At 38.6% G+C, this 25,041-nt stretch overlaps 1 protein-coding gene across 8 annotated transcripts in view; it reads left to right on the plus strand.

Moving 5' to 3' along the window:
• Positions 1–13,349, plus strand: part of ANO4 (anoctamin 4) — a 422,750-nt gene extending 409,401 nt beyond the window's left edge. For all 8 annotated transcript variants that reach the window (XM_074271359.1, XM_074271361.1, XM_074271356.1 and 5 more), the window contains 4 exons: positions 336–455; positions 8,012–8,117; positions 10,739–10,933; positions 12,571–13,349. In XM_074271359.1, the coding sequence (XP_074127460.1) occupies positions 336–455; positions 8,012–8,117; positions 10,739–10,930 (418 nt within the window). In that variant the 3' untranslated portion in view covers positions 10,931–10,933; positions 12,571–13,349. The remainder of the gene's footprint in view (positions 1–335; positions 456–8,011; positions 8,118–10,738; positions 10,934–12,570) is intronic.
• The last annotated feature ends 11,692 nt before the right edge of the window (positions 13,350–25,041 follow it).

A 25,041-nucleotide genomic window follows, 5' to 3' on the forward strand; every position in this document is an offset into this window, starting at 1 on the left:
AATCAGAGACTTTACAAACCTAAAAACACCTTAAAAAAAAAGGCACTACAAAAATCTGATTATAGCATCCTATGTCTCACCTGCTGACCTCCCTAATAAAAGTTTTTCATTCTATTAAGATTTATTTTATTATTAGTATTATTATTTTGTTGAGGCAATTGGGGTTAAGTGACTTGCCCAGGGTCACACAGTTAGGAAGTGTTAAATGTCTGAGACCCGACTTGAACTCAGGTCCTCCAGACTTTAGGGCTGATGCTCTATCCACTGCACCACCTAACTGCTCCAGGAGTTTGTTTTTGCACATTTTTAATGAGAAATTTGTGGTTTTCTTGCAGATGCATGGTGGGGTATGTTAACGCCAGCCTGTCTGTGTTTCTCATTTCTGACTTTGAAAATCGATCTGAGCCTGCATCGGACGGAAGCGAATTTTCGGGAACACCACTAAAATACTGCAGGTGAGGACGAACCCTGCTCTTCTTCAGCCTGGTCCTTTTCCTGCAGGATGGTATAGCGCCTCCCAGGCTTGTGTTGACAAATTTTGGAAAATAAATGTAAGGATGCATTTTAGAATTCACTCAGAACCATCGTAAAGAAACTGAGCCAGAGGCTTAGGGGGGAGGAGGCAGATCCCAAGAGCCAGAGGAGGTGGAGGGGAATCGGGAACCATCTGGCCCCTCTCCCCCATGGACACTTGGCTCGTCCTACTCCCTGCTGTGGGGCTTGCATCACCAGGTGACAACTGGACAAGTCTACCTAGTCTTAGACCCAGAGTCCTGCAGTCCAAAGGGACCTTGTTTGGTCATCGAGTTTGATCCCCCTTTACTTTAAGCTTCATGCCCCAAGTTACCCAGTTGTGAACTGCCAGAGGGAGGGCTCAGAGCCCAGAGATGGGGAAGAAGGGTGCTCTGGGGTGATCCAGTTTGATCCCCTCATTTTTGCTGAGGAATTTAATGGGCTCCCCAGGCCCACTCCTAATAACCGTATATGTATATAACCTGTGAGGTCGGTATGTCCTTCCTTTTTTTCTTTATTAAGAAGGGAAAATGCACCTGGGTCTCTTAGTGAGATCCAGTGTTTTCAACTGTCCGAAGAAAGTAGCAGTGTATAAAAATTCTCCTATGTGATCTTTCTATTTCCTTACTCATTATTTTAACCTAAATTCAGTATTTTACACTAGTAGACTTAAACATCCACTTAAGTTGGAGGGGAGATCAAGCCAAACGAGGGACATTTAAAATTCCTCAGGAATCCAGCAATCTAAGTGAAAATGGAGTTGGGCACTTGGAAAGGTTGGAGTGTATATGAATATTAACACTAACAGCTAATATTTATGCAGCACTTTGAAGCCACTTTACATATGTCATTTCATTTGATCTTCACAACAACCCTTTGAGGTAAGTGCTAGTATCCACATTTTACAGATGAGGAACCTGAAGTGGACAGAGGTTACATGATTTACCCAAGATCACACAGCTAAATAAATAAATGAGGTTGCAAAATCCAATACTTAATCCACTGTACCATCTTGCTGTCTCCTACATGCATTTGATTTGGACATAATTGCATAGGATTTGCATTAATTGATTTGTTTCCTAAGTTCAAAGTTAGCTGCTCATGTAAAATTATTCAAAATAAGATACACGTTCATATTTGGGGTAATGAAGCATTTTATTGACTAAAAAGAGAAAGATTACCAAAAAATAATAATCTTATACATCAAGGGTTTTCTTGAAAGATTTCTCTACTGTTATGGAATGTAGGAATGACTAGGTTATACCTGAAACCAGCAAAAATGCCAACTGCTCATCATTCAAGCTTGAAAGCTCCTTCTCAAGGACAAATATGCATTCTAAAAAAAAGACATACATACCTATTAAATAACAAACAAATGTACTGGGGGTTTTTCCAGATGCTAAAACTAAGGTAAAAATCAAATTACAAATTATCCTTTTTCCACAAGCCCCATCATTTTTAAGATTTGATGGAAATATAGATTTATTGTTTGTTAATTCCCATTTTGTAACATGAATTTGATAGCAGTTTCCCCACTGGCCAAGGACAGCATATTGTTAGTGAGAATTCCAAAGACTCCATGGGTGTTTCTGCCGGAAACTTAGCAGATTTATTCTGCAAATACTAAGAGCATCAGGTACTGCTGTCCAAGTACCAGCTTACCTAGCTAAGGCTGGAGAAGCTAAGCATTAGGTTGAGGGGGAGATCCTTTTTTTTTTAACCACAGAACACCTAAGACATAAAGAAGTTGACCTGTGTTGATCAAGGAGGCCCTTACAGCATGGGACACTGAAGAAAGAACTAGATGGGGAACTGGATCCTGACTCAGCCATCTATATAACATGACAAGTCACTGAGTTTGGGTTTCTTTATCTGTCAAATAAGGAAGCTGGATTAGATGGCCCCTATGGTCTCTACCAGCTCCCCTTTGAGGAGCTGATGGAAAAAAATCAGACTACTGATGGTCCTTCCTGAATGCTACCTCCGACTTCATTAATATGTGCCCTTATCAAAAAGGACAAGAGGATGTTGGAGAAGAGGGGAGTGCAAAGTTTAGTTAGGGTGCCCACTCCCCCAGAGGCGGGTCTCATTCAGCAGCAGGCCCAGAGCACAGAACCCAGCCCATCACAGATGGAAGGGCCCTCAAAGGTCATTCATTCTAGCCCTCATGGCCATGGCTGAACTCATTCATCGCTGTCTGGGCTGGATTCCTGGTGTCTTCCTGATGATCCGAGGAGGCAGCCAGTCAATCAACAAGTGTTTGTTAAAGTGCTTGCTGAGGGCTGGGCACATGCATGGCCCTTATTCTCTCACCTTCTTGTGGGGGAAAACAACGTACAAAGAATCAGCATCTTGTGCATCGTTAGTCAAAAGGAGGGAGCAACCGAGGCTCGCTCTCCTGGAAAGTCAATGCAGTAGCCTGAGGATAACAGTCATCCCTGCCCGGTCCAGGGACCTTCATCCCCAATGTCTCACCATTCTCTGTGTCAGCATGCGCTTTGTAACATTCTGGGGACAAGACTGACTAAAAAGGGACATCAGATAAAACAGGCTTTCCATTTAGTCCATTCAATTCTATTCAAATCTAACAAACACTGATTAAACAGCTACCATTTTCCAGGCCCTGGAGATAAAACACACAAGCAAAAAAGGAAGACCATAGGACCTATAACTGTGACACTGCTGAGCTAACAAACTTCCAGGTGCTGCAATTCCCAGTACCAGCTGAGAGCTACCTGAGGCCCCCAGAGGTGAAGGCACTTGCTGCCAGACAGTGCCAGAAGCAGAACTTGAACCCAGGTCTTCCTGATTCCAAGGACAATTCTCTATACATCACACTACACTGTCTTTTACATACATATCAAATATAAAACTGCATATACTTGAAAGTGATGTGATCCTGGGACAAATCTGCCTTCGTTTCTTGGTTAAAAAAAAAAGGGGGGGGTTGACAGCAGTACATACTTCAGAGCTGTTATTAGAATCAACTGAGATAATATATGTAAAGCACTCAATATATGGTGACTATTCGCTCTCATAGGAAAGGGTTCAGGAAAGAAACAACACATCTGTATTTTTCAGACTCGGGAAAAATCATATATACATGTGTGCTTATATATACTCTTGGATACCAAACCCATCTCAGAAATTTAATACATTTTTCCCCAATTTGATCAAGTATACTGATTTTGTGCAGAAGCTTCTGTTTCAAGTAATCAAAATTATCTAGTCTATCTTTTTTAATTGACTCTCCTTTGGTTAAAATCCCATATCCATTTAGAATATGCTATGGAATATGATGCAATGTTACAGTCTAAGCCTAATTTCTGTCAGACTGATTTCCATCTGGTAATTTATCAATTTCTTAATTTTTGAGAATAATTTATGCAGTGTAGGTATTAACTGTACTTTATGGATTTTCTGTTGTTTTCTATTAAATTAGATTAGCTAAGGGTTTGTCAATTTTATTAGTTTTTCAAAGAACTAGGTTTTAGTATCATTTCCATGGGGGGGTTTCCTATTTTCTTTTTAATATTTCCTCTTTTGTTCTTATTTTAGTTTAGTTATTGGCGTTCTAATTTTTTAACCACGTATTCAGTCCTTTCTTTTTTTCTAGTTTGTTCATATATTTTGTAAGACTTTTTTCCCTAATTAGTATGGCAGAAATTAGATATGGATCCACGCTTAACACCATATACCAAGATAAGATCAAAATGAGTCCATGATTTAGGCATAAAGAATGAGATCATAAATAGATTAGAGGAACAGAGAATAGTCTACCTCTCAGACCTGTGGAGGAGGAAGGAATTCATGACCAGAGGAGAACTAGAGATCATTATTGATCACAAATTAGAAGATTTTGATTACATCAAACTAAAAAGTTTCTGTACAAACAAAACTAATGCAAACAAGATTAGAAGGGAAGTAACAAATTGGGAAAATATTTTTACAGTTAAAGGTTCTGATAAAGGCCTCATCTCCAAAATATATAGAGAACTGACCCTAATTTATAAGAAATCAAACCATTCTCCAATTGATAAATGGTCAAAGGATATGAACAGACAATTCTCAGATGATGAAATTGAAACTATACCCACTCATATGAAAGAGTGTTCCAAATCACTACTGATCAGAGAAATGCAAATTAAGACAACTCTGAGATACCACTACACACCTGTCAGATTGGCTAAGATGACAGGAACAAATAATGATGAATGTTGGAGGGGATGTGGGAAAGCTGGGACACTGATACATTGTTGGTGGAGTTGTGAAAGAATCTGGCCATTCTGGAGAGCAATTTGGAACTCTGCCCAAAAAGTTATCAAACTGTGCATGCCCTTTGCTACTACTGGGCTTATATCCCAAGGAAATACTGAGGAGGGAAAAGGGACCTGTGTGTGCCAAAATGTTTGTGGCAGCTCTTTTTGTTGTGGCTAGAAACTGGAAGATGAATGGATGTCCATCAGTTGGAGAATGGTTGGGTAAATTATGGTATATGAAGGTTATGGAATATTATTGTTCTGTAAGAAATGACCAGCAGGACGAATACAGAGAGGCTTGGAGAGACTTAAATCAACTGATGTTGAGTGAAATGAATAGAACCAGGAGATCTCTGTACACTTCAATGCTGTATGAAGAGGTATTCTGGTGGAAGTGGATATCTTCAACATAAAGAAGATCCAACTCACTTCCAGTTCATCAATGATGGACAGAAACAACTACACCCAGAGAAGGAACACTGGGAAGGGAATATAAACTGTTAACATTACTGTCTATCTACCCAGGTTACTTATACCTTCGGAATCTAATACTTAACGTGCAACAAGAAAATTGGGAAGGGAGGGGGAAATTTGGAAAAATGAATACAAGGGATAATGTTATTAAAAAAATACTCATGCATATATACTGTCAAAAAAAATTTTTATAATTATAAAATTAATTTTTAAAAAAAGACTTTTTTTCCCTGAAGATCATCTTTATTGCATCCCCAGAAGTTTTGATATGTTATATCATTATTATTTTACCTAATTATTATGATTTGTTCTTTGACCCACTCATTATTTAAGGATTTCATTCTTAAATCTTTTATTTGTGATTCCTAAAACAATTGTTTTTTATTGCATGATGGCCAATTTATTTATTTATTGTGTTATGGCCAATTTTTATCAGAGTTCTACTTGCTGCTCAGAAAGATGTATTTTCTTTTATTGTCCTACTTAGAAGACACCATAAGTTCTTTAATTCTACATTATTTTAGTTTTCTACTTTCCCTTTTCTTTTTTTTTTTTTTTTTTTTTGAGGCTGGGGTTAAGTGACTTGCCCAGGGTCACACAGCTAGGATGTGTTAAGTTTCCGAGACCAGATTTGAACTCGTGTCCTCCTGAATTCAAGGCTGGTGCTCTATCCACTGCGCCACCTAGCTGCCCCTCTACTTTCCCTTTTATCTAAACTGAGAGAGGGACGTCCCTATGGCATTACTATATTTTCTTATAGTTTGGATGTTTCCTTTATGAATTTGGATGCTAAAGCATTTGTACTATGTTTATTACTGATTTTGTCAATGATTTCAGCATGATATAATTGTCATTTACCTTTTTATTTTGCTAAACATTTCCCAATTACATTTAAGTCTGGTTTGGATCACATATAGTTGACAGCTATCGCTATGTCAGTAATCTTGGCTGTTGCCACTGGATGGTATTCTGTTATGTTTTGCTAGTGTACTGATCTTAAAATGAACTGGAGAAGAGAGGATGCAATTCCATATGCTGGAATTCTATGATGACTTAAATTTTATTTTAGAAATGTATATTACATATATTGTATATATGTCACCCTGGGTCTCAGGTGCTACATCTATCCAATGAAAACGGGGCCTGAGAGGATCTTACAAATCCATGATTTTTGACTCTAAGACCATGTTGGAGAAGCCCAAACTTTTTATCCACAATTAAACAGCAAGCAAGTGAACAAAGAATTCACACTAAAGTCTTCAGCTTCCCTAAGTGTTCATTATTCCATTTTCCTTAATTTTTCAGTGGAAAATGGTTTGATGATTTGAAAACTTTAAAACCCCATGTGAATAAAGTATTTATTTCTTTCCATTTAAATGTTATTACTCATAACTAGTAAAGGGGAAAGAACATTACATAGGCATCACTGGGCTTCTCTGCCCCACAGGAAGCTGTAAAATCAAAGTGTTGGGCTGGATGACCTCTGGGACTTCTTCTGGCTCTAAATTTATGATCCTGTGTCACAGGTAGGGTTGGAACCTAGATTTTCCCAATGGGGAGGCTATCATTTGTCTGATCTTGGGCAAGTCATCCAGCTTCTCTAGGACTGTTTCCTCATCTGTAAAATAAGGTTGGATTTGAGGGTCATAAGAATAACTTGAATTTTCAGTCCTAGCCATTGAGATGGAAATAATTACAATTTATTTGGTCTCTTTTCAATTGAATTATATACCTATGACTGCTATCTTTTTAAATTACTTGATTACCATTTGGGATAAGTTCATCATTATTAAATGACTTAAGTTTAATATTCCATACTGGAGGGGAGGAAGAGAGAAACATGATAGCGTGCAAAGAATTTAAAAACTAGTTCTTGGTTGGCTTCCAATTAACTATGTACAAGTTACTTCTTTAAGCCTCAGTTTCTTCATCTTTAAAACCAGAGAATTCAACTCCATGGTCTCTTAGGTCCATCCTCGCTTTAACTTGTCTTTATCATGCAATTGTAAAATGCACAGTAGGCAAAATATAGAATTATAACAAGTCTCTAAAAATGTTGTTAGGCCACATTAATGTTACCTGTGCCAGTACCAGAGTGCTGGCTCTGGAGTTAGAAAACATGGGTTCAAACCACATCTGACACCTGTTATGACCTAATCATTTAGCCTGAGACTCAGTTTCCTCATTTAAAAGATGAGAATATGGTATAAATAGCTTCTAGGATTCCTTCCCAACTCTAAATCTATAACTTCTCAAAAAAAAGTGACTTTTTTTATAAAAGTACTACCTTATAGTTGTGATCCTTTTTAAGTCAGTTATTTGGGACTTGAAAAGCATTTTCATTTAAGTTCAGAAGTGACCTTTTTCAGTGTCAATTTCCCCAACTGTATAATGAGGATCAAATGAGATCATCTATGTAAAGTGTTTTGCAGATTTGAAAGCACTACAGGAATACTCGCTGTATGAGACTAGAAGAAGAATTATACAGCATGTCCCAGGAGTCTTGATGCAAATACATCAAGAATTCTAGGATACCTCTTATGGATTTGTGCCACAGTGGGGAAAATGATTTTGAGGGGTTGGTTTCAATTCCCATCTATGTGACCTTGAGTGTGACTTACCCCTCTCGAGGTCTCATTTTCTAATCAGTAAAAGGGGGGTGGGAGAGTAGCCTGGCTGGTTCCTCAAGAAATGGGAGAAAGACTGGACCAACTCTAGAATCAATCTTTTTCTGAAAGATAATGTGCTTTTTTTTTATTTTGTAGATACCGAGATTATAGAGACCCTCCTCACTCGCTGGTCCCCTATGGCTACACATTGCAATTCTGGCACGTCCTGGCCGCACGTCTGGCTTTTATTATTGTATTTGAGGTCAGTTCCTGTAACTTATTCCCTTGTTTCCTTTAAAGTGTTAACTTGTCTGGATGGCTTCTGAATCAATGCAAGAACAAATGGGAGCATGGGGGCATGACTTTTACTGGTCAATTGTCTAATTAGTTATTTGAAGGATTTTTTTTCCTCCTTCATTGTTTTCTGGTAAATCAGATCATTATTTGATATAATGGAAACATGTAGCAATTGTGTCTGGGATTTCTAAATTTGAGGCTGTATGGGGCAGCTAGGTGGCACAGTGAATAGAGCACCAGCCCTGAATTCAGGAGGACCCGAGTTCAAATCTGGCCTCAAACACTTAACACTTCCTAGCTGTGTGACCCTGGGCAAGTCACTTAACCCCAGCCTCAGGAAAAGAAAAATAAAATAAAATAAATTTGAGGCTGTATGCTTATATGAATTCTCAGGTAAATATCCTTTGAGCTGCTGAGAAAAACAATTATCTATACAATTAAAGTTGAGAAGAAAAGCCAAGTTACTAATTGTCCTTTCCTTGAAAGAGAATAAAGCTGATCACTATTCAAACCTACCATCCCATGCATGAGGACAAGCTAATAGCCTCTGGCTCGTGGAGGGGAGGGAGGAGGTTGGCTTTGACACTATAATTAATCCAAAGAATTTTTGTTCAAAAAGGTGACTTTCCAAGAGAATGCTTTTCTAAAAAGCAACTTGAAGTGACAGAGAAGTTTTTGGCAATGAAAAAGTTGTACATATCTGTACATTGCCATAGTTTTGCATTCATACATTCTGTATTACAGCACCTTTAGGTGGCACAGTGCATGAAGTCCAAGGCCTGGAATTAGGATTTTCCTGAGTTCATATCTGGTTCAAAAAAGTTCAGAGTCAGACATGACTAGATTGACTAAATTTGGGTTTTGAGGGAATAGATACTTATATAGTGGACAGGGGGCTGGGCCTGAAGTCACAAAAACCTCTGTTCCACTCTGGCCTCAGACTCATGAGCTGGGTGATGCCAGGCAAGTCACTGACTTTCCATAACCCTAGCTGGTTTGCATGGCAAAGATAATGGAGTGGTTTGCCATTTCCTTTTACAGATGAGGAAACTTGAGTCTCAGTAAAGTGACTTGTCCAGCTTCATAAAGCTAGTTAGTGTCTGAGGCCAGTTTTGAATACAGGAAGACTCCTCTCCCTAGCTCCAGGTTCAACACTCCTAGCTGCTCTTTTGCACTTTAAGGATCAATAACTGAGGCGGGGAGGAGAAGGGGGAAGAATTAAAGGTTATAAAAGAAAAATAATTATGAGGGAAATAAAATAATAAGCTATTCTATTACTTAGCCTCTGACCCTTCCCATTGTTTGTGTAAATATTGTCTCTATGTGTACGTTTATTCTTCAATGTACAAGAACATTAAGATTTGGGGACACCACAGACTTGTATGTATGTGCATATGAGAGATACAGAAACATAAAAGTAATGATTGACACTCAATGCAGAAGTGCTTTTGTACGTTTGCAAGACATCTTAAAGACATTCGAGCTCCACAGTAACTCTGTGAAAGATGAAAAGAGACATACCTGCAGGAGAAAAGGAAACATCTACAAGAAAAGGGTTTTTTTTTGGTAAAGCAAGAGTGCCATCTTGTGGCACTTTGTACAAGGGAAAATCTCGACTCCACAGTGTTGTCTCATGGACCAGACATGAGCTCTGACATGCACCAGACGTGAGCTCTGACATGGGCCACTCGCTGGCTCCCACACTGTGCCCAAAATCAGGCGGCCCCCTTTCCTCACTTGTACGGTCGGTTGGACCTGACTCAAACCGAACCGGTGGAGCCCCCCTCACTCTTCCTGTGAGAACAGCCCCCTTGGTGGGTCCAAAGGCGTTTCTTAAGCACTTAGACACCCAGCATCTTGCTTAGCCCCATATGTGAGTCCCTGCTCACATGTGAACAAGGGAAAACGACCTCCCAATGATTCTGTACTTTAAGATATCATCTTGGGGGCAGCTAGGTGGCGCAGTGGATAGAGCACCAGCCTTGAATTCAGGAGGACCCGAGTTCAAATCTGGTCTCAGACACTTAACACATCGTAGCTGTGTGACCCTAGGCAAGTCACTTAACCCCAGCCTATAAATTTAAAAAAATAAAAATAAAAAACATTTTAAAAAAATATATCATTTTTAACCTAAATAGAAGAGGCATAATTTACATTCTACAGGAAATATTCCTGAACTGGGAACCAAAAAATCTGGCTTCAACCCTGGGCTGGGCCCCTTACTCCTTCAGTGACTGACTTCTGGCCAAAGTATCCTCACCTGTGAATAGCCCCAAAGAAACCAATACCTGATCAGTAACCCCTAATCAGAGAGGAACTTTGCAGAGAACCCCAAGTGACCGATTAGAATCAATAGATTTTGTGCACACTCAAGAGACTAATGGGGAAGTGCTGGGCAAAATCTGAACCCAGGTCCTCTGAAGCCAGAGCCAATGTATCCCCCTGCTGCTGCCTCAAGTCAGTCCAGACTGAATCAGAATAGCTGGGATGGTCCAAGCCAGAATATTTTCTCAGTGTCCCTCTGAAAACGAATGCAAGGATGTATAACCCAGAACTGAATCCCTTTTGTCTTCTCTTGTTTTTTAGCATCTTGTATTTTGCATAAAGCATCTGATTTCCTACCTGATCCCAGACCTTCCAAAAGATTTAAGGGATCGAATGAGGAGAGAGAAGTACCTCATTCAGGAGATGATGTATGAGGCTGAACTGGAACGCCTCCAGAAGGAACGCAAAGAGAGGAAGAAAAATGGGAAAGCTCACCATAATGAGTGGCCTTGACTGGTAAGTGAAAAGAGGCAGCTGTCCTTGGTCCTGTCCCTGAGGTCTCTCCTCAGGCCATGGCTAAGATGCATTCACCTGAAGCAGGAGGAAAGGGCAAAGTGGAAAACTGGGTACCACACCTGTGGTTTTCAGCAGCAGCCCCACATCCTGAGGCAGGGAAAAGCCACCTGCAGCTTCAGACCTCGTGAACTTATTTTTTCTTATTATTAAGTTAAGTTCCTCTCTGAAAAGAAGTGGGGAGTGCCGAGGGGGCCCACTGCCATTTTCTGGCTTCCAGAGATTGCAGGGCAAGGCCTGGCTAGAAGGAAGAGCCCACAAGGCACCAGCAGATTCACGTCCAGCACCCTATTTGCTGCAGGCACTAGAAGAACACCCACCTACCTTTGGCTGCACTGGGCTTTCCCACAATTTTAGAATAAGGCAACAGAAAAACCCACATGAGAACTGATTTCTGTCCACCTGAGATCCAACCTTCTCTCCTTCTCCAGTGCTTTGCTCCAGCAATGGCTCTTTCCCAGATAAACACAAAATGCTCATCCAACCTTCTATGGTCCTTCTCTCTACAACCCCCCACTGCTTCTTAATCCCTTCCTTGCACATGAGACTGTCCCCAGAAAGCACACTTCTAATCATCAGTTAATTGTCCTTTTCTTTCAAGTCCTCATGCTCCCTGTCTTGGTACTTTCTTTCCCCTTGGCTTGACACTACACAGAAGCATCAAATCCATGCCCCTCATGAAGACACTGAGGCACACATAATGAGAGGTGAGAAAAAAGGAAAGAGAAGAAGAGTCCAAAGCTGTAAAAATGGAAAACTTGTGGGGTGGCCCTGCAGAAAGGGGAAGTGAGGATGAGCATCAGGAGTTTGGGGAAGGAGCTCCACATTGGACACATTGAAGCTGAGGTGCCGGCAGGGCATCCTAGTTCTTCTCTCTCTTCCATTACTGCCCTGTGTCCTTCTATAGCCCTGCCAGAGTCTTTCTTTCCTTTTCTCATTGTGGACTGTTTCTGGAGCAGGGAAGGGGACCTGCTCCAACACCTGTGCCCCAATCCACTTCTGTCTGCATGAAGTGCTTCCTTGACCTGGGCCCAGGAGGAAGCCCCACAAGGAGCCCATCATCTCTCCCCAGTCTCCCCATCCTGACCCATTGGGGCTCATTCTCTCACCTCCTTGTTACAAGCTCCCTTCTTTTCCCTTCTCTTTGCTGTCAGTACCATGACCTGGTTTTCCACACTCACTCCTCTCTTGGCCCACACCTGCTCTGTTTCTCAAGGACCTCTCTCCATCCTTCCTCCTCCTGTCACACACCATTTTTTCATGCAGCATCCCAACTTTCCCAAACTTGTCACTCCCCAGCCAGCCCCATGTGCTGGTGCTCCCAGCACTTTACCCGTGAGACAAATAATGAACATGTCGCCTTGGCGGGTGCTGAGCAAAACATCATCCTGTGGCTTCTGTTTGCCTTGCATTGTGGTCTTCAAACTCCCGCCTGCCTCAGTTGATCCCTCTGCAAAACAGGCATGATTCAATATTTAGAGTCTTATGTGTCACAGATGAAAAGTCACTACAAACTACTGTGTTTAATGTACAGTCTACACATGTGATTTTAACTTCCTGTTTTCCCCCTTTTCAACCAGGTTCACTGACTGTTCATTTGAATGCAAAGGATTCGCCTTCTGTTTACTTATTTCAACTGTGGAAGAGCTCTACCTTTAAGAAAATGAAAAAAAATGCAACTTCAGTGCATGTCACAGACATTTTCAATAGCAAGTTGGTCGTTGCAGAGGATTTACTGTGAAATCATTTTGCGATCCAGCATATGACTGCTATCCATAGACCATTTTCTTGACAAAGCAAGCATGTACTTCACGGGCAGTTAAATATGTGAATTTAAAAAGAAAATCAAGGGAAAACTTATACCAGGACTGTTTTTCAGCCTGTTTCCTACCTTTTTTTGCAATATGACCCACGTGAATTTTACAGACACTAACAAAAAAATACATATATATCAAAATCTGGATATTTAGGCATAACATTCCTACCTAATATTGTCCTACATCTGTCACCAAACAAAACTGAGACCCTGTTTACAAATTTAATCTTGTTTTTTTTTTCTAAAATTTCAGCTCTTTCTGAAGAGTTATTACATATGACATCTCCATAGCCATCAGTGTATGGCCACAGATGTGTGTATGTACATATGTATAGTCACCAATCCCTACATATGTACATACAGTTACAGTTATATATTATAAATATATATAAAGTACATAGAGAGAAATTCCTTATTTGTAAATAGCCAAAAAGGTACAAAGAATGTTGAATTTTCACATTTAAATAGTCATCCACATAAAGCCATGTTTAATGCTTCAATAATGTGATGCAATAAAATTTAAATGAAATTATGCACAAAAAAGTGTTTCCTGTTTAAGTCTTTGGAAATTCACTCAACTTTAATTTTCAAATATTTTTTTCATCTACTAAGAATCAAAGGAAACTGGAGTGACATCCATTTCTTCTCTAGTATTCCTTGGTGGCAAAATGGAACAAGTCCTGGATTTGGAGTCAAAGAAGCTAAGTTCAAGTCTCACCTTTGACCCCACTTGGATAATCTTCCCGAGTCACTTAGATTTAAATATGTCTTAATAAGTCTTCACCTGGAGAATGAAAAGGTTGGACTTTTCTAAGTCTAAATCTTTGAATGTTGGTGAACATTTTCTCTGCACAGAATTCAAAGTGTTTTCTGCCTTTCCCCACTCTTTCTTCTCTCTTTAAGCTCTAGAGGCCTGCCATGAGTATCCTAGAGTTCAGATGTGTTGGTTATCACTTAGAGAAACTTTAAAAATGCTACAAGGACAGTTTTCTTGGGAAAGTCCCCAAATAACTAATGAAATTATAATGCTTCTGAATCACTAAATACCAGTAGACACTGGGGGCTCTGTTCTGAGAAAAGTTCCATCCATCCAAGAAATGGCTGTTTCTAGGCAACAGCTAACTGTCTTCCCGCTGTTTAAGAGATGCAAGTGCAGCTTACAATTCAAGTGTTTTTTTTTCTCCCATGCTCTTCATAATCCAGCGATAAAGAATATGCCCTTTACCATCATTCCTAGTTTTGTCTCTGGGCCGACTCGAGGGCTGCTGTCTCCCAAAAGGGAGCCTGACAAGCCACAAAGCAGAGATGACTAACTTAGGCTTCAGTTCTCTCCCAAGCAATTAATTCTCCTACCTATTTCCTGTGACCTTGTATCCATGGCAATGACAGACAAATACCACCAACCGAATCTCTGCAAAACTTGGAAGACCAGGTCACCGACGGTCTTCTTTCACAATTGCCTGCACTATTAGATAGGCGAATGTTTCATAAATGTTTGTTCATTTGAGATAATTATACAAGTTCTTCATCAGATCTGAAAAGATCTGTAGTTCTATAATCACTAAGTAGGCACTTATCACAAAGAAGACCACATTTCCTCTATCTCTGAAATTCTGGTTTACTCTGAGACTACAGGGTCAGCACAATCATGCTTGTGTTGTAGAACAGAATCTCCCTTTTCCATATGAGTATCCAAAGAGAAAAACATCCACTTAAGGAGGGGCAGCCAGGTGGTGCAGTGCATAGATCACCAGCCTTGAATTCAAGAGGACCCGAGTTCAAATGTAATCTCAGACACTTCACACTTCCTAGCTGTGTGACCCTGGGCAAGTCACTTAACCCCAGCCTCAGAAAAAAAAGTAAATGAACATCCACTTAAGGAACCCACAGTAATAGGTAGGACTAGTAAAGGAAATTGCAGGGAATAGCACGAACAGCTATGAATAACTGAGCGTGACACCTTGGGCTTGTAGGAATTTTGACATTCCTAAAATCACAGGTCTAGATTAACTACACAACAGTGTGAACGACACCAATAGGAAGTCTCAGGTTCAAGTGAGATTCACTGCAGAATATGTGAGTTTTTGTCTTTAGATGGCACTGAAAAACAAAAAACTCTGACTCTCTTCCTTGAAACTGGAGTAAGGAAAAGTCACAAAAAACAGGTGGAGAAAGCTCCCCTCTCCCCTACGTAAGAATATCCTGGAATCATAGAACAGCGGCTGGAAGAGATTTTAGAGGCCATCCTGTCCAACTCCCTTATTTACAGATATGGAAATTAACCCCAGGGAGGTTTACAGGACTTGTCCAAGGCCACAACAGGAGCAAAGACAGAATTCAAACCCAGTTCTCTGATTCCAAATCTGCCTTCTTTCTTTTCTTTGAATTAGCATGAACTCTTAAGTCTGTTTCTATCACAATCAAATACATAGGAGGAAGAACCTCTATCCAGAGTTCTCTTATCAAAGGATCCCTCACAGAGGGGCCCATATAGGACTAGGGTTTTACATATATATCTTTGGGACCAATAGGTGTCTACTGAAAAGCTTCTGTTTTGTTCTTTTAAACTAAGTGCTCCAAATAAAAAATAAATACGTTAAGTATTTCTAACTGGAGGAATCTAAGTATACTGGAACAGGGAAAGAGGGATTATCAGCCAAAAGAAATGAGAAAAAAAAAACTATAATGTTTACTCAAACCATTTACATCCTGACATTTCTGACATCAGTTATACTTTGTAGTAAAAAAAAAAAAATCTATTGATTTTAATTTGGGACATTGTGGCCTAAGTAGCATAAAGACTTGGAATGGAGAAACCTTAGGTTCAAAGCTCACCTCTGACAACGAGTGACTACATGTGTCACACTTAGTACTGTGCATTTCTCTGAGGCTGTTTCTGCATTGGCAAAAAGGGGATCATGGCACTCTCACGGATTGTCAAAGAGTCAAAGGCAAAAATGTGCCAAGTGCTCCATAAACTTGCAGGTATTTTATTGACATCTTATTGTTCTTGAAATCCATATATTTACGGTGCTTGTACACAGACTCCACTTTTCACAGGAGACAAAGCTGTCAAAAGATCATCACGTCTTTTAATGGCCTATAATCAATCCTCTCTTCTCTGGGAAAAACAAAAACAAAAACAGCAATTTACCGACAGAAGATTCCTCCATAGTGGTTGTCGTGCTCAAAGATGGATCATGAAAGCCTACAGAGCTAATCCTAAACTGTGAGGATTTTGTGGAATTACAGAAGTCACAGCCACCGGTTATAAGGCAAACGAGGAGTTCGCCTGCACGAATCTGACTGCAGCAAAAAAGAGGCAGGGCAAGGGAGAGGAGCAGATCCTGGGGAAAACTGGCTGGATCTAAAACTAACAAAGGGCCAGAGGCAGAGCTGAGATCATTCGGGGTCTTACAAACAATACTATTCCAAGGGTCCTCTAAACTGGCTCTAAGCATGGCTTCCACATAGCTCTCAGGGCCTTCATCAGGACCCCAGGGGAACCGAGATTGGACACAAACACTAATAGCTTCATTTTCAATACCTGGCAAAAATCTCAAATACTTTTTCTCGGCTAAGAAAGAACAACACCCTGGTCTTGATGGAGTTTTATTTTTACATACATGAAATCACAATTCCAGAATAAATCTACAGACAGGATTACATAGACATAGGAAGTCTCAAGTTCAGGTCAGCCTCCTGGGCAAGTCACTATTGCTTGAGGGAGTTCCTCATACCAATAAAATTATGGATCCAGTCGCCTCCCCCAACTAAATATGCACACATATGTATATGTACATACAGAAAAATAAACCAATGCATGCACATATCTACACATACATGTATAACATGTGACATATTAGGTATATATAATCTATATACACACATAAATACATATACACATATACATATCTATCAGAGGCAGTGCCAAAGAACGAGGGTCCCACAGGAAGGCCCAGGTTCAAATCCTACCTTTGATTTATATGGGAATCAAAGGGGAGGAGGTGACTCCAGGCAAGTCATTAATTTCTTAGTGACTGAGAGAACTCTTCAATGACTCTGACCTGCCCCGGTGGAGGAGGTTCCTCCCTGGGAGACCCTCCGCATTCTAGTCATATCACACAATCACAAGTACTCCCATACAGCAGTCTCTTTTTTTGGTTCATCTTGTGATTTCCTTGGGGTAGAGAAGCCAGGGGAAGAAACCTAACAAGGCACATTGGGGGAAAATAAAATATTTCATTAATGAAGTTTCTCAAGATCAACTTCTTCCAATGTGCTAATTTTGTGGTGCTATAACTTCTACTTGGTTTATCTAAAAGGAAAATAAAGTTAACATAGTCACAAAAAAATGTACACTCACATAGTCAACTACAGTAACATCCCACTAATGTTGGAGACAGAATTCTAACAACTACAACCATCTTGAGAATCTGCATAAACTAGAAATTTAGCCTTTGGGGACTAGTTATAGTTGTCACAAAATTCAAACATCAAAGTAAACCATATTTTACCCCCCATTCTAACAAAGTTTCCAAACTACAATGTTAGGAGAGATAGGATATTAAGAAACAGAGACACTGAAAATAGTTATATGAATTTAAAAGAAGAAGATCAAAGAATTATAAAATCACACAAGTTTGGGGGCTCTTTGACACAGGATAAGAGACTTCCTCAAATAGTTTCTGAAAGTCACTACATTATAGCACAGATTAATAAATAATATTCAAAATTATGTCTAATTAATCAAGTTTTATTTTTATATGACACTCCACTCATGAAACTCATTCTCACCATATCTCATTGACATGCCCTTCCCAAAATCACTGTGAATATCTCTATAACCTTTACCTCTCTATATACCCATCTTTGTATAAGGTATACATCTGTGTCAATTATTTCATTCTTACCACCATTACATTTTAGATTCTTAAAGATTCCCATTGAGTGCTTTGCATCACATTATCACATGCTTAAGATCTAGTAAATTATCTACTCAATGAAAATAAAATTAACCTATGACTTTGGCCTTATTAGCATCAAGCTTCAATTATATGGGTTATCTGGCCTAGATTAAGGACATACACTGGCAAATTTACTTTTTCATAGAGTTTTAAAGGTTTGCAAAGAGCCTTGCACAGGAAAACCTTTTAGGGCAGGTACTAGAGGTATTGTGATCCCAATTTTACAGAAAAAGAAACTGAGGTTCTAAAAGGATGTATGATTTGCTCAAAGTTACACAACTCTAAATGGCACAGTCAAGACTCAAAACTTCCCCTAGAGTTTCAAGAACTGTAGATCAAAGACAAGCAAAGGAGTGCATTTTAGACAGGAGAAAGGGCTGGTGCAAAAGCATGAAGGCAAGATGTAAAGAACTGTGAATGAGAATAGAGGGAGTAATGTTCAAGAAAGCCAGATTATGAAAGTCATTAAAAGCTTAACAGAGGAACTCAGGTTTTATTCCAGAGTCATTAGGGAGCCACAGAGTTTATTGAGTAGAGGAGAAACATGATCAAATCAGTATATAAGGAAAATTGCTTTAGAAGCAATCAGTTGGATGGACTAATGGGGAGACCCTAGAAGAAGGAGACCCTCTCTCCTCTCATCCAGGAGAAAAATCATCACATTCATAGGGTTTGAACTAGCAGCTATGTGAGCAAGAGGGAAAGGTCAGATGAGAGAGATGTTGTGAAGGTAGAAAAAGCAAAATCTGACAAAGAACAGAATGGGGAAGGGGGAATAAATATAAAAAGATGCTATAGAGATAATGAACTGAAGACACTGGAATGGGGGCAATGCCCTTCACAAAAAGAAAAGAGTTTGAAATAAGAAAGGCTTTATGGCAAAAGAGAAGGCAGCCAATCTAAGATCTGGTAAGGTAAAGAGATCTCTGTGACATCCTGGCTGAAATATCCAATAAGCCACTGCCAACATGGGACTGCATCAGGGAATAACTGGGAGGAAGAGAGATGGAGTTAGGGGAGAGGTGGTGTATGAAGTGAGAAGGAAAGAAGGTCCAGGACAAACTTTGGAGAAGGTACAGGTACAGAAACAGACATTCAACATGGCCAACATCATAAATTGTTTTGTTTAACTATGTAAATTTGTTACAAGGGTTTTCATTTTTTTTAATGGGGAAAAGAATTAAGATAACAAATGTTGTCAAATGAAAAAATAAAATTTGATTTAAAAAAGAAAAATGGGATGAAGGAAAGTTAAGAGTTGAAATTTCTACTAACCAACATAAATTTTATCCCCAAAAAATGGTAGAAGCAATGCATTTAATATGTTTTTTTTAATTGCAAGCTATTACTTAGTAGCTGGATTCATACATTGAAAGTTCATTGTCTTTCATAAACTAACAGACAAATTTGAGAACTGAAACAACAAACTGTAATGAAACAAGACAATATCACTGAAAAAAACTGTGTCTACTATCTTCCAGATATAACATTACGAAACCATAAAAACCTAAGTTAAACATTTTAATAAATGTTACTAATGAATATAATCTCCAATCTTCATAGAACTTAAAAGTTCTCAAAATATAGACATAAATCAAAGGTATATGAAAACTACATGAAGCATATGTCATCATCCATAACTCTACCTACTACTAGAACTGTTCTGAAGATATTTTCATTGAGATCACGAAAGAAAACTTACATCCCAATGATTTTACTAAATTACAAAGAGCAATCACTTTATCCCCTATGCAATAATTTATCTAATACCAAGCATAGAAAACAATAAGATAGTAAATTATTTCAAGACCAAATCTATCTGAAATGTACTGGGTAAAAAGATGAGAATAATAAGAGAAAAAGCTAGGGAGGGAAGATGGCAAGGGAAATTACTATCTTAGAACTTCAGAAAAAGATTTCATTCAAAAACTGAATGCCCTGAAAATAAAAATGGGCCAGACTAAAACCAATGATTCAACAATATAACAAAAATGTCAAAAACAGAACAAAAAAGAGAAGAAAACATCTTAAATATCAAGAACAACTGATTTGGAAAACATGGTGCAGAGAAATAAATCTAAAAATTATTAGAATACTAATTATCATCAGAAAAAAAAAATCTGATTTCGCAAATGTATAAATGAAAATTTCTTAAAACTCCTAGAACTAAAAAACAAAGTAAAAATTGAAAAATCTACAAGTGACCAGCAGAAAGAAATCCTAAAAGTTAATTCTCAGAAATATCAGTCAATAAGACAAAAACGTTACAAGTAATCCAAAAGAAAGAATATGAAAGTCACAATAAAGGTTATACAAAACTCAGCATCTGAAAGATCAGAGGAATAAGGAACTTGGAATACAACTTCCAAAATACAAGAAACAAAGATTTCAAACCCAAGGATAATCAGCTAACCTAAAACTAAGTAAAATCCTACATGGGGGAAAAATGGATTGTTAGTGAAACAGTATTTCCAAGCATTCCTGACAAAAAGATCAGACAGCAAATAAATGAAAATGAAAATAATGACAAGAAAAACATAGAAAAATACATATACTTGTAAAATTGAAATGGAGTCCTTGGATATAATATTTTTACATGTTAACAGGAATGATAAGCCAATATCTTTTTAGAGCTCTTATTATCTTTAAGGGTCATAGAAAAAGGTTAACATAAGAAACAGTGTGTGAGTGGTTTTCTTCTGTTTAAATGATTTTAGGAAAACAAAAATAAGAAGGATAGGAGGTGATAATGAGAAGGAAAAGAAGAGGAAGAAATCAATAGAAATCACTACTGCACCAGAGGACAACGTGTAGCCATGGAATAAGGAAGTTGGAGGAATGTATCACAAGACTCACATTCATTTAAATCAGATGAAAAAAAGATTGAAATAAGCATATGTACACCCAAACACACACACACACACACACACACACACACACACACACACACACACACTCAACAAAGATATATTAAACTCAAAAAGTGGCTTCTGGGTCATATGAGCAACAAGATGGAGGACTAAACATCTGCTCCAACCCTCTGACCTCTCAAGCCTCCCTCAAACAGAAATTATATATGAAAAAGAAAGCAACCTCAGCTGTTTCCATAATTGAGGACACCAAAAATTCAAAAGATTGTTTTGTTTTTTTTAAAGCGAACGAAAAACCCAAGAACTGACACTCACTAAACTTGAGCTCATTCAGTACCTATTCCCCATTCACACACTTCCAGCAGCTCCAAATACACCAGATCCAAAAATACAAGAAAGGCTTTCATCAAAATCTACCCCTAAAAACCGAAAACCTTCCCCTTTTTAGTCCCTGGCTCTACCTATAGAAGTTTTCTCAGGCTTTGGAGACCATCTTGGTCAAAACCCTTCAAGCAAAAGCCTGCCAGATGCTGCAATCCAGAAGCACCAATGCTACAACTGACTCAGTTCTCTGTCCCACAGAAAGCAGGCTCTGAAATACTAGTGCCAGCAGGCAATGAACTTCTGGGGCCAGGAACTCTGAACCACCGGTGCCAGGCCTAGAATAGCTTAGCAAGACAGAATAGGGTCTGTAGGGAGCTGGGCAGCATCACACAAGCCTGAGGGAAGAGCAAGCATCCCACTGAGGTCAGTTCTGACCATCCAAAAGTCAGTTGGAGCAGAGATCTGAGCCAATCACATACTGGGAGTGTGGAAAGACCCAAAGGAAACCATAATTAGTGGGAAAGGGTTAGAAGTGAGTGAAGGAAAATAAGGTGAGGAAGTGTTGAAGTTGGGAAAGGACCTCACCCCCAAAAAGCTGGGGGTTACAGACCAGTGTCTCAAAAGAATTTGCAGGCTTGAACCCATACATCCAAGTCAAGAGGCAAAGTTTATTGTAATTGTATTGCCAATTGAAGCTGGTAAAGTTTTAAATGAATTAGCAGAGAACCAGAAGCAAAGAGACATTTATCTAGTTCTTCATCTTACGGATAGGATAATTTGATGACCTAGATAGAACTGAAGAGTTGACTATCACTGACCAGCAAACCTAGGGCTAATCTAAAGCCAGAACACTTTAGAATCATTGACAGATTGTTAGAATAGCATCATAAGGTTAGAGAGTCTCAGGATTACAAAGATATCTTATTTAAAGTTTAAGGGAAGAAATATTATCATGCTCCTAGGCCAGAATGAAGAGGGGACCCTGAAACTCTGAAAATCCTTCAATGAGAAAATCTCCTTCAACTCTGCCTCAGTGAGAGACTCCACCCCAAAGGACAAACAGTTTCATCTTTTTTATCTGGGTGGGGTTGGCTCAGTCCTGAAACTCATTGAATTCAATTCAAATTCTAGTCCTAACTGAAACCCAGCAAGAAGCCAACCTGGAACTCCACCCACAGGACCCCTTTAGCTAAATCTCTCATTATAAAAAAAGCCAAACTAAAATCCTCTCTTTGCAGAGGTTCCAAACATGCCATGCTATGCTATGCTTGGCACGCCAAGGGCCTCTTCCCACTGGAATACTCTTTCCAGTGCCATCCCCTCTTTACCTTCACCTATTTCCCTAACTAGACTTTTACCCTACTTCCAATCCCTATAATAAACCTCTTTTTATCAATCTAGGTTTTTGGGTCTGTAAATTCCTTTAACAGAGAACCTCTGTGCCACCAGATCCCCAAAACTCCCTACTCTTGTGCCAAATCCCAAGGGGTTGCAGGGGAATTCCATTTGATTCCCTGAATCCTGAACCTGCCACTAGACTGCATTTAACTCCCTGACTACCACAAACTGTGATTTCATTTGGGTTCCCCAAATCTAAACCTCATCAAGAAAACTTTTACAATTTTTGACAGAACAATAGAATTCTTACATCAGAAGAGGATCACAGATTCAAGCCAGAAGATTTAGAATCACTGACAGATTGTTAGAATAGAAGCTGCCCCTAAGGTCAGGGGACCTTAAAATTAATGCTGTCTCCTCTAGAAGCTATATTCCATCAGAAGGAGGAAGAAGATTGAAAGTACCAAAGGTTCCAGGAAGAAAAAAATCTAAAAGACCTTGAAATATAAACAGAGAAATTTATGGAAAAAACCAGTAACAACAGAAGGAAATATGGTCTTCAGATATAGTAAACAAGTTCATATGTATATATATATATGTATCTATACATATATATATACATACATATGAATAAATAATGCAAAACAGAAAAATGAGCTAATACTTTAAGATAGAGGACTTTGTAGATGATCAGGAAAATGTGAAACCATAACATGCTGTCCTAAATGTCATAAAAGAGAAACAAGAATTATGAGAGCTAAATTTGTGTTCTCTGCAGCAAGCAGAAAGAAAAAAATTTAATCTGCAATGGCAGATTAAATAAAGCATAGAAATAATAATTGATAGTAAGTACAAATAAACAAAAGTGAAAATCTAGAAGAGGAGAAAACAATACCATTATAAAAATATTCTCACTATGCAAGCAAAACATACAGAACTCAAAAACAGAATGCATAGAGATATGAAATCTCCCAAAAGATTGGATAAGCAATCTTAATACCATAATAAAGGAAATAATAGAACAGAACCACCCAGAACTTCTAAACCTGGGAAATGAAATTATTTGAAACAATTCATAGATCATCTCCAGAAAAAAAAAAAGCTACAAATTCAAGACACACAGTCATTAAATTTAACAATTTGATTCAGAAACAATGAATTCTCCTATGGAGAAAGACCTTCAAATACAAAAGAAGCACCACTCAAATAAAACTAATCTACATCCACTAAGAACCAAAGGGGGCAATGGAATAAATAATGAATTGAAAAGAGCATTAGAGTGTAGAATTACAGGTTAAAGTGACCTATTTTGCAAATCCGAGTCTAACCATTCAGAACCAAAAATGGGAATTCAATAATAAAGAATAATTTGAAATATTGGGGAGGGGTGGGGGGAACTGTAGAGATTATCAGACTCTCAAACACTCCAAACAACAAAAATATAGGAGGAGTACATAATGCCATAGGGAGGAGAGTACCAACCACAGAAAAACTAGTTAAGAGACTTATTTCTAAAAGTACAGAAAGAGACAAGAGTAAAAGTGGAAATCTGCTAGAATTAACTGAGAAGAAGCAAAGGACACGTAAGGGACAGAATCTGGCAACTCCCCACCTACAGATGAATGCTTCTTTTCTAAGATTGCATTACAACATGGGAGAATACATGAAAAAGGGGAAGAAAAAATCAGTGAACCAGAAGAGAGAAATGATACATGGCAGAATGATTTCTGTGGAATCAGGAAGCAAATATCCCAAAGGGAATAGATGAGGTGGAGGGGAGAAAAGACTGAAAAGAGAATAATAGTGTTGAGGTTGGAAAGGAGGATCCCAAAAGTTTGAGGTCACAGACTGGTATCTCAAGATGTCTCAAAAGAATTTTCAGGCTTGAATTGGATTAGACCCAGTGAATACTCATAACCCTGGGGAATAACTGGCCCCTGGAAGAGTAGAAAAACAGAGTACCAGAAAGATTTTCAGACAAGTTTTAGGAGTCAGGGGGCAATATCCTCTTTGACACTTAAAATAACTGGCTCCGTTCTGGGAAGTAAGACACAATAGAAAAGGGCCATCCAAGACATAAGAAAGAACTAAGAGGGAAAACCTAGACCAGATATCTCAAAAGTTTTTATTGTATGAAAACTATTGAAGAAAGATATAAGAATCATCAATCAGAGAATGAGGCTCTATAATAAAAAGAAAAAGAAGTTGAAAAATGAAGAAACTCAAAGAAATCCCTTTTGAAAGGGGCCAAAATATGAAGTTAAAAAAAATAAGACTAGTTAAAGAGAAGAGGAAGCAAGAATCTTCCTGAGAAGAAAAAAGGAATAGAAATGTGTAACCAGGTAAAAGTAGGAGAGAAGAAATAATAAACAAAACCCCAAAGGAAAACAGATGAGAAAAGAGAAGAGGTGATCTGAGGTGAAGGGAGCAAAGGCAGTGAGAACAAAGCCATCTTAAAAGAATATTGAAGTAACCAAATAGACAGTATTTGTTCATAACAATAGTGTGGGGAAAAAAACTAACTTCAAAAAAAATGTATAGTTAGATGGATAAAATATAAACCTAACTCCAAATGTGTATGGATTAAACAATCCAAATAAAATGAAAGTGATTAAATTTGATAAGAAAGCAAAAATCTTACAATTTGTTGCTTACAAAAAACACACTTGAAAAAGAAAATACACAAAATAAAACTGTATTTTGAAAATACACAAAAAACTTACCATTCATCAGTGA

The sequence above is a fragment of the Sminthopsis crassicaudata genome, chromosome 5 (genome assembly GCF_048593235.1).
Source record: "Sminthopsis crassicaudata isolate SCR6 chromosome 5, ASM4859323v1, whole genome shotgun sequence".
Taxonomy (NCBI): Eukaryota; Metazoa; Chordata; class Mammalia; order Dasyuromorphia; family Dasyuridae; genus Sminthopsis; species Sminthopsis crassicaudata.